The sequence below is a fragment of the Danio rerio genome, chromosome 5, assembly GCF_052040795.2.
Source record: "Danio rerio strain M-AB ecotype USA chromosome 5, GRCz13ab, whole genome shotgun sequence".
Taxonomy (NCBI): Eukaryota; Metazoa; Chordata; class Actinopteri; order Cypriniformes; family Danionidae; genus Danio; species Danio rerio.
This window is the reverse complement of record NC_141025.1, coordinates 5,216,586-5,227,500: the sequence shown is the minus strand read 5'-3', so window position 1 is coordinate 5,227,500 and position 10,915 is coordinate 5,216,586. Positions and strand designations below refer to the sequence as shown.

General features: G+C 33.9%; 1 protein-coding gene across 9 annotated transcripts in view; it reads left to right on the top strand.

Moving 5' to 3' along the window:
- The window catches only part of LOC101882086 (ras-specific guanine nucleotide-releasing factor RalGPS1-like), a 328,440-nt gene extending 320,138 nt beyond the window's left edge, over positions 1-8,302 (top strand). For 2 of the 9 annotated variants that reach the window (XR_015490749.1, XR_015490745.1), the window contains 3 exons: positions 2,659-5,283; positions 5,717-6,299; positions 6,468-8,302. Coding sequence is in view for 1 of the 9 variants with exons in the window: in XM_087253213.1 (XP_087109339.1) it covers positions 2,659-2,688 (30 nt within the window). In the remaining 8 variants the exon portion in view is untranslated. Of the gene's footprint in view, positions 1-2,658 lie in introns of all 9 variants that reach the window. The other 7 variants (XR_015490751.1, XR_015490746.1, XR_015490748.1 and 4 more) reach the window with 5 other exon arrangements.
- Positions 8,303-10,915: the final 2,613 nt, after the last annotated feature.

The following is a 10,915-nucleotide window of genomic DNA, read 5'->3' as shown; positions in this document are numbered from 1 at the left end:
TGCTTATGTTATGTTATGTTATTTAGAAATACTTCAGAAATTACAAGTTTAAGGTTGTTATCATTCACATCAGTTGATTAAAAACATGAAGTGACGCAGTGGCGCAGTAGGTAGTGCTGTCGCCTCACAGCAAGAAGTTCGCTGGGTTGCTGGTTCAAGCCTTGGCTAAGTTGGCGTTTCTGTGTGGAGTTTGCATGTTCTCGTGGGTTTCCTCCGGGTGCTCCGGTTTCCCCCACAGTCCAAACACATGCGGTACAGGTGAATTGGGTTGGCTAAATTGTCCGTAGTGTATGAGTGTGTGTGTGTGGATAAGTGTGTATGGATGTTTCCCAGAGGCATCCGCTGGATAAAAATATGCTGGATGAGTTGGCGGTTCATTCAGCTGTCGCGACCCCGGATTAATAAACGGACTAAGCCGACAAGAAAAAGAATGAATGAATGATTAAAAACATGAAATTATTAATAAATTCTACAAATAAACACTACAAATATTCATTCTTTCATTTTCCTTTGGCTTACTCCCTTTATTAATCAGAGCTCGCCACAGCGGAATGAACCGCCAACTTTTCCAGCATATGTTTTACACAACGGATGCCCTTTCAGCCACAACCCATCACTGGGAAACATCCGTACACTCTCATTCACACAAACACACACACACTCATACACTATGGCCAATTTAGCTTACCCAATTCACCTATAGCGCATGTGTTTGGACTGTGAGAGAAACTGGAGCACCTGGAGAAAGCCCACGTGAACATAGGGAGAACATGCAAACTCTGCATAGAAATGACAAATGATCCAGCCGGGGGTCACACCAGCTGTGAGCGATACCCACTGCACCACTACGCTGCCCTACTACAAATATATAATTCAAATAAATGTACAACTGTGTCCATGTTTCTGTCAGTCCATGTGTGCAATACATGTTTGAGGCTATGACTCAAAAGTGACATCATACATCATTTGACAAAGAAGAAGCTGACAGTGGTCAAGGATGCGATTTTTATTTTTTTATTTTTCACCGAAGTCAGACCCTGTCACGTGTTTCTGGTAGAATGTCCCATAATGATAATGTTATATATTACAGCAGAGCTATTTTTTTAAGCAATTTACACTGTAATAATTTAAGAAATCAAATAACTGTCCAACATCAGTGCTAAAACAGCACAACATAATAAATTACTTTTATCAAATATTTATACAGTTGAAATCCAATTTAACAGCCCAAATTAAAGTATCCAATATTTCACAAGTAATTCTTAACAGAGCAAGGAAATTTAGCTGGAAATATATATATATATATATATATATATATATATATATATATATATATATATATATATATATATATATATATATATATATATATATATATATATATAAATATATATATAAATATATATATATATATATATATATATATATATATATATATATATATATATATATATATATAAATATATATATATATATATATATATATATATATATATATATATATATATATATATATATCTATATGAATATATATATATATATATATATATATATATAAATATAAATATATATATATATATATATATATATATATATATATATATATATATATATATATATATATATATATATATATATTTATATATATATATATATATATATATATATATATATATATATATATATATCTATATGAATATATATATATATATATATATAAATATAAATATATATATATATATATATATATATATATATATATATATATATATATATATATATATATATTTATATATATATTTATATATATATATATATATATATATATATATATATATATATATATATATATATATATTTATATATATATATATATATATATATATATATATATATATATATATATATATTTATATATATATATATATATATATATATATATATATATATATATATATATATATATATATATTTATATATATATATATATATATATATATATAATATATATATATATATATATATATATATATATATATATATATATATATATATATATATATATATATATATATATATATATATATATATATATATATATATATATATATATATATATATATATCTATATGAATATATATATATATATATATATATATATAAATATAAATATATATATATATATATATATATATATATATATATTTATATATATATTTATATATATATATATATATATATATATATATATATATATATATTTATATATATATATATATATATATATATATATATATATATATATATATATATATATATATATATATATATATATATATATTTATATATATATATATATATATATATATATATATTGGATGGACTTTCATGTTATGATCAAGCTAAAGAGCACTTATACCCATCAAAGCTTGAGAAACAATCCTAAGAAGGTTGTTCCCTACAATAATGCCTTAGTTTAAGTTGAACTATGATTAATATATACAATACAAGATTATTCATGCTTAGTTAATGTTAGTAAATACATTAACCAATGGACCATTATTCTAAAGTTGTTACTCTACCCTCTATTTGAACTAATATCCAGCAATGACATTTCATAATTACTCAATGCTTTATATTTTCTCTCCTCTCTCTCAGATACCAGCAAATCTCATGTCGTTTGAGTAAAGAGACTTGTGTAGCTCTTGCCTGCAGACATTTATAATGTGCCAAAAGGCCTACAGAGATGGAGGAGAACGTGTTTCAATCAGCAAACTCACGAAGAACGAGTGAAAACTTCAACATTAAGGAGACACTGAGCCAAAGCACTGGATCTGTTCATCTGGACCACTGTTACAGACCAGATCTGCACTCTCGAATGGAGGAAAATCCAGCTTTATGAAGTCTTCAGTGTGGAGATTTATGCATGAAGAGTTTGTTGATGTTGCGATCGGTCAGGTATGTTTTAGAGGTCACACTTTACTAGGTTTCGTTAGTTAATGTGTTTACTATAAACAATACATATATTACAGTGTTTATTTATGGTTGATCTATATAAAGTCAATTATTCTTAGTTCTTGTTAACTCAGAGTGCATTAAATAATGTTAACAAGCACAACTTTAGATTTTAATAATGCATTAAAAGGTATTAATAGGTGTTCTTTATCACACTGCAAAATGCTTTTCTTACTAAGATTTATCTAAAAATATCTAAAGATTTATGAATTATGAAGCATTTTATAGACAAGCAAAACCTTTTGTCTTGTTTTAGGAAATAATATGTAGAAATTAAGCGAGTTTTTCCTTAAAACAAGCTAAATAATCAGACAATAGGCTAAGCAAAATAATCTTATATCAAAAGGAAAACGTTTTTTTTTTCTTATCTTATTGTCAGATTATTTTACTTGCTTTAGGGGAAAACTCACTTAAATTTGACTTATTATTTCTTAAAACAAAACAATATGTTTTGCTTGTCTATAAAATGCTTGTTGATTTAAGAATTTTTAGATATTTAGACTAAAAACAAGACATTTTATAAGTGTACTGTAGTTCATGTTAACATTTACTAATGAAACCTTATTATAAAGTGTGACTGTTTTAGGAATAAAATCAAACAGAAGCTCACGATTGACATTTTAAAAGGGTCAGTTCACTCATCAAATGAATCTTTTTTCACACTCAAGTGATTCAAAACGTTTATAAGCTTCTTTTGTTGAACACAAAACAATATATTCTGATGAATGCTGACATCCATAATAGGACAAAAAATACTATGGAAGTCAATGACATTTTTTAGAATATCTTTCTGTGTGTTAAACAGAAACAAGGACAAGTGGTGGATGCTTAAACGATGGCATAGTTTTCATTATTGGGTGAACTGTCTCTTTAAATGTCCCGAAAGGTTAAATGAAAAGAGCCATAAGAAAACAAAGCACAAGTGGATCAACACTGATGATGTAAACCAGCTCCTGGCTAACAGGTTTAGATACAGACTAATCCAATCATATCGTGTTTCTCCTTTCAGCACAGGGATTTTAAGTTCTGCTAAATGTTCTGATAATGGACCCGGACGGTGCTGCTTGCAGGAGGTTTGTGAGTGTGATTGTTTACATCAGGGATTTGAATCCACTTTTATTTTTTAGCCATTTTTATACTCACAGAAGTTTGCTTAAGGCTTTGAGTATTAACAAATGCTTTACAAAAACGAAGGTTTCGGCTCATTTTAAATTAGGTTTTGCTCACAACTCACAACTTTAACCCGCTGATGTGTGTCAGTCTTTAAGATTTCTTGTGCTATTTCAGGACTAAACCATTTTTTATAAAAACATCACTCAGTTAAAACCAAGAAGTTCATTTTCATCTCACTAAATGCTTGAGGTAATTTGTGTTATTGTGAAAGTCACATTCGCACAGATTGTCAAATTTGACCCCAAATGAATCGACTTAAATAAGCGATTATATTTTGCTTAAAGAAAATGTACTTTTTTTCACAATCTGACATTACTTTCATTGTAATAAAGCAGATTTAACCACTAATTCTCATCACTGTAACAATGATATTATTTATAATTAAGTAGTTACAGTATATCATGGTTATATTTATTATGGTGCTTTTATTTTACACGTCCATTATTGGACATTGTTTATTTATATATATTGAAATGCACACATGAAAGTAATGTCAGAATGGACTCAATTTTCTTAATGCAAAATCATATTCCTTATTTGCATCTTTTGGTTTTTGGGTGTGAAATGCGACCTGAATTATTTTTGTGAGATTTCTCCAAGCAATTATTCATGCAAGCAGATTTTTAAATACATATGATGATGTGCAGATACACCTGAAGTGAAGCGAGGATTGATTTCGAAGAGATGTTCATTAATTTATGTGTCATTTTTATTGGTTTATCTGTAAATGTGAGCCATCAATGCTGATCGGAGATGCTTCTTCAAATCGAGTGAAAGCACAGCACTGTAATATTCTGTACATTTATTTTCTCATCTTTTCATCTGTGCGGGACTGATGAATGTAATGAGGTTTAGTTTTTCCAGCATGCTTTTCTTTAAATGAAGGAAAAATGACCGTCAGACACTCAACACAACATCTCATATCAGCTCTACAAATCTGACACTAAGCAGAATCACTGGAGTGACTCATTTCAAAATAAAATTTGGTCATTATTTATACTCTCATGATGTCATTTGCACAAGTATGCTGTTTCATTTTTATTTATTTTTTTAAGAAAGATTGGTCATGCTTTAGTTTAAAATATGATTCTAACTATTATGAATTTAATAATAAACTCCTAATTTGCTGCTTATTGATAGTTATTAAGGCAGCAGTTGGATTTAAATATTGGGTTGGATTAGGGATGTAGATTAATATCATGCAGAATATGTACTTTATTAGTATTAATAAACATTCAGTATTTTAATAACAGGCACGTCATAATGCACTAGTTAATAGTGAGACTTAAAGGGATAGTTCACACAAAAATTGTCAACTTACTCACAATTTACTTGTATCAAAAAGATATTTTTTCTGTTGAACACAAAACCTGTAACCATTGACTTCTATAGTATTCATTTTTTCTGCTATGTTTTTCTAATGGTTATAGATTGCAGGTTTCCAACGTGTATCAAAATGTCTTCATTATTGATTTGTAACACCTTGAGGGGGAGTAAATTGTGAGTAAAGTTTCATTCTTGGGTGAACTATCCCTTTAATTGTAACAATCTCCAAAATAAAGGTATAATCTGTCACTGAGGCAGTACTAAGATAATAATACCTTTATAGTAAAATATGCACCCTTAAGATACTATTATACAACTTTAAAGTACCAATACTGAGCCTTGAGGCACTAAGATACAACTTTAAGGTACCAATTTTGAGCCTTTAGGTACTAATATACAACTTTAAGGTACCAATTTTAAGCCTTGAGGTACTAATATACAACTTTATGGTACCGATTTTGAGCCTTGAGGTACTAATATACAACTTTAAGGTACCAATTTTAAGCCTTTAGGTACTAATATACAACTTTAAGGTACAAATTTTGAGCCTTGAAGTACTAATATACAACTTTAAGGTACCAATTTTGAGCCTTGAGGTACTAATATACAACTTTAAGGTACCAATTTTGAGCCTTTAGGTACTAATATACAACTTTAAGGTACAAATTTTGAGCCTTGAAGTACTAATATACAACTTTAAGGTACCAATTTTAAGCCTTGAGGTACCAGTATACAACTTTAAGTTACCAATTTTGAGCCTTGAGGTACTAATATACAACTTTAAGGTACCAATTTTGAGCCTTTAGGTACTAATATACAACTTTAAGGTACAAATTTTGAGCCTTGAAGTACTAATATACAACTTTAAGGTACAAATTTTGAGCCTTGAGGTACTAATATACAACTTTAAGGTATCGATTTTGAGCCTTGAGGTACTAATATACAACTTAAAGGTAAAAATACTGAGCCCTGAGATACTAATATACAACTTTAAGGTACTAATACTGAGCCCTGAGGTACTAATATACAACATTAAGGTACCAATACTGAGCCTTGAGGTACTAATATAAAACTTAAAGTACTAATATTTAGCCTTAAGGTACAAAGATACAATTTAAGGTTCCAATACTGAGCCTTGAGATGGTAATATACAACATTAAGGTGCCAATACTGAGCCTTGAGGTAGTAATTTACTACATTAGGGTACCAATACTGAACCTTGTGGTACTAATATACAACTTTAAGGTACTAATACTGAGCCCTGAGGTACTGATATACAACTATCAGGTACCAATAACGAGCCTTGAGGTACTAATATACAACTTTAAGGTACAAATGCTCAGCCTTGAGTTACTAATATACAACTTTTAGGTAAAAATATGGACTCTTTTCTGACAGTGTACCCATATTTTTTTAAAACAAACTTTATGCTGATTGTAAACGCAAACTAAAAATAAAAGTGAATTTTGCGGATCATTTTCTAAAAGTCACAGGATTTAGTGATATATATCTTAATGCACATAGAGTATTTTTTTCATGATACATTTTAAATCATGTTTGGTGGCTTTAATTGTTCTTGTATCAAACAAGTTGCCCAAAGAGGAATGTTTTGTGTGTACTTTTTATACTTTTCATTGAAAAGAGTCTTTAATATCTCTTTTTTCAATAACTCTTTCATTCTGAGTCTTTAATAATCTAAAATCATTGGTTCTTTTTATGGAATGTTTTTCACGAAGTGCTTCAAAACATTCTGAGAAAACGCTAAAATGACATTTATTTCCAAATATTATAAAATTAAATGTTTCGTTAATGACATTTCAGCTTATTTGGGATGTTAGATTTTTTTTAATGACCTTCAACGTGGAAAGAGCATAAAGACTAACCCAAACTACATCATTTAGTGAAACAACATGAGAAAGTAAATAATGACACAATTTTCATTATGAGATGAAGAATGTCTGTGAAGTGTCAGATTGATTGAACACACTCCTCTGAGTTTAATAACATCATCGCACACAACAGACTGACTCTAGTTAGTGATACTAGTTATTTCTTCAGAGTATTATTGATCTAATGTCAGTTTTGCCTTTCTGAGTCTGAATTAAGCTTGTTTTTATATATATTTTTTTGTGTTGTACTAGGGCAGAATTTCTCCATCCCGATCCTCGCGCTACACCGATTTGCTTATTTTGCATGTTTCCCGGCTGATTTAGATGACTAGCTCTTCAGAAGAGTTGTTCCCTACACAGTGTGCATTCTTCCCTAGTCCCTTCTCCTTCATTACTCTCTACCAGAGCACAAGAAACTTTTATTTAACTTTTAAACATTCGTTAACGAATTTACACAACAGCACTGCCTACAGCGTCTTACTAAAGAAACATGAAGTGTGACCTTTGTAAATAAACACAATATAAATTAACATATAGCACACTAAGATGCCATTTCAGTGCAGCATCTATGCTCACCTCAAACTGAGTCGCCTTCGCAGGGCACTTGTTGTTGAATTAAAACAAATGTTTGATGTGAGATAAGCATCCAAAAAATGTGCAGAGCTGTGGAGCGCGAGGACCGGCATTGAGAAACACTGCTCTGGGGATATTAAAGCACATGTACAGCCGCACTGCATGTCTGTTATGTTTGTTTCTGCTGTAACTGTGAATTAACTCTTGTTGTGTTTGCCATGTAAATACGTTGCTAAATTATTTCTCGTTTGCCATCGAGGTACATTGCGGTTTATCAGCAAAAAGGCTGATTCTTCTTGTACAGACATTAAATGCCAGTGAACACACGTTTGTCCAAGTGTCTGTTTTTCATCTCATTTCGGCAAGAAGTTCACATTAACATGAGTAAAAATAGTGTTTTTGGTTTGAGGTGTGGTTATTGTGTTAATGTTTGGCTCTCTGTAGTGGCAAAACTGTGAAAATGGAAGAGTGTCATGCTCCGATGATAGTACAGGCTGCCCTCCGGGGTGGTTAGCGAGGTCTCGTACCTGGAGTCGAACATGATGGCTGTGCTTTCCCACGCTGGTTCGGCAGTAGGACTGGAGGTGAGGTCACCCCCAGTTGGGGGTGGACCAACTAAAGAGAGACATGTCCCCTAATCCCCATCCCCTTCTTCCCAGCAACTGCACAGTGATCTCCCACAGGCATGGAGGAGACCTTTCTCTGGTCCTTGTGTGCTTCTGCCCTCTCCACTCCTGACGGCGGTGCGACCAGGGGTATGAAGCTATCCCTGGGGAGGGCAATGGCCACATTAGTGGTCCAGAAACACCACCTCTGGCTGAACCTAGCCAATATGCTCAACATCGACAAAGCTCGCTTTGTGAAATGAGTCTGGTAAGTGGAACACAAAGTGACCCTGAGGCAGGCCACCCGGAGAATAGGAGAACTGCTCCATGAGATGGGCCACCCAGAGAAGAGGTGGACTGCTCTTTTCTCAGTTTAGGGCCAGGGAATTCCAAATAAAGTGGCTGGCCAGCGACAACGAAATTGCCAAAAAAAAAAGCATATTTCCCTCTCTCCAGGTGTGAAAGCCTGAGCACTTAGGATCCTAGGAGGAAGGTAAGAGACAATCTCTTATTTTCAGCTCTTCCTCAGGACACACCATTTGTGGTGATCACTCCCATCCCAAGCTGCCCCACTGCTGGTGTGTCAGTGATTGCTCCCCGAAGATGCCACTTGTGCCGACTTTGCTGGCCTCTGCCAGCCTGTTTAGCACTGGCCTGTCCGTCGACGTGGCTCAATCAGATAATCAGACTCTGCTATGCTATTTAATTTGCCAAACGGCCCCCCAAGTTCACCGGTGTGTAGATCGAGGTAAAGCCCGCAACTGCCCCTATCTTGGGTGAGAAGATTGCTGTACTCCTGGCACAGGATGCAATCTAGCCAGTCCATCCAGCTGAGATGAAGAGTGGGTTTTACAGCCTGTATTTGATAGTGCCCAAAAAGAGTGGTGGGTTACAACCAATGCTAGATCTACACATTCTGAGTAGCTATCTACACAAGATGCCGTTCACGATGCTTACACATCCTCTGGTGCATCCATCCATGGGATTGGTTTGTAGCAATAGACATGAAGGATGTGTTTTTCCATGTCTCAATTCTTCTACGCCACAGATCATTTCTTCGGTTTGCGTTCAAGATCCGGGCTTGGCAGTACAAGATTCTTCCTTTTGAGCCCTCCCTGTCTCCACAGGGTTTCAATCAATTAATTATGTGCAGGGGCATTGGCTTTTGACATGGGTCAACTGAGAAAAAGCAAGCTTTCACCTTGGCAGAGCATCTCTTATCTTGGAATGGAGCTAAACTAGATCTCCATGATGGTGTGCCTTACTAAAGAGCATGATGACCAGACTGAAACAGTTTGACAGGAGCACAGTGGTCCCTCTGAAACTTTTTCAGTGACTTCTGGGGCATATGGCATCTGCAGCCTCCATCACAGCACTTGGATTGCTTCATATAAGACCACTTCAGCGCTAGCTTCATGATCTGGTCCCAGATGGGCATGGCATGCACCAGGTTGCCATCACCTCACTGCACTTTTAGTCCCTGGATGTCATTGTTTTGACAGATGCTTCCAGCATGGGCTGAAGGGCTGTGTGTAAAAAGCATGCAGCTGAATGTTCGTGGATTGAACCCCAGTTGCATTGTCATCTCAATTGCCTGGAGCTGTTGGCAGTGTTCCTAACTCTCATAGATGGCTTTCATAGCAGCTCACGCTCCTGGAAAAAGGCAAGCATGGTCCAGCTGATATGGAAGTGCTTCTGGGAAGCCTAAGTTGACCTGTTTTCTTTCCCCCTAAACCACCCATTGCCAGTTGTTTTATTCCCTGACCGAGGCCTCCTTAGGCACGGATGTACTGGCTCACAGCTGCCCCCCAGGCATGCGCAAATATGCATTTCTAGGAGCATATTTCTAATATGCACCTAGGAGCCTACTCGCACAGACACATAGATATATACATTAGATGTCGTCTGGCCTATTGTTGTCTATTGGACGGAATGCGTCAATAGCGCCGCCATCTTGCTACAGGGTAGCGCTCCTTTGAAATGAATGCGGGACCAAGGTACAGTGGAGGACTGTGGCCATCCAAAGCCAGAGATATGCACATATACACATATATCTATGATCGGGAGTTTTCCTGGATGTTAGTATGCAATTTCTTTTTTTCTAATTATGAAAATTATAATTTTACATCACTTTTCTTCATTGATGAATCAGTGACCGCACGAGCATTCCTGACTAAAAGCTTGTGTTTGTGTGTACAGAAATGTACTATCCACCCTCCCTGTTAAATTTAATCTAATCATGTCCTGAAACACACCTCCTCTCCTGCTTTCACTTCTCATACTGACGGAGGGAGCGATTCGTTTGTGAATGAATCCCCCGAACGACTCTTTTAC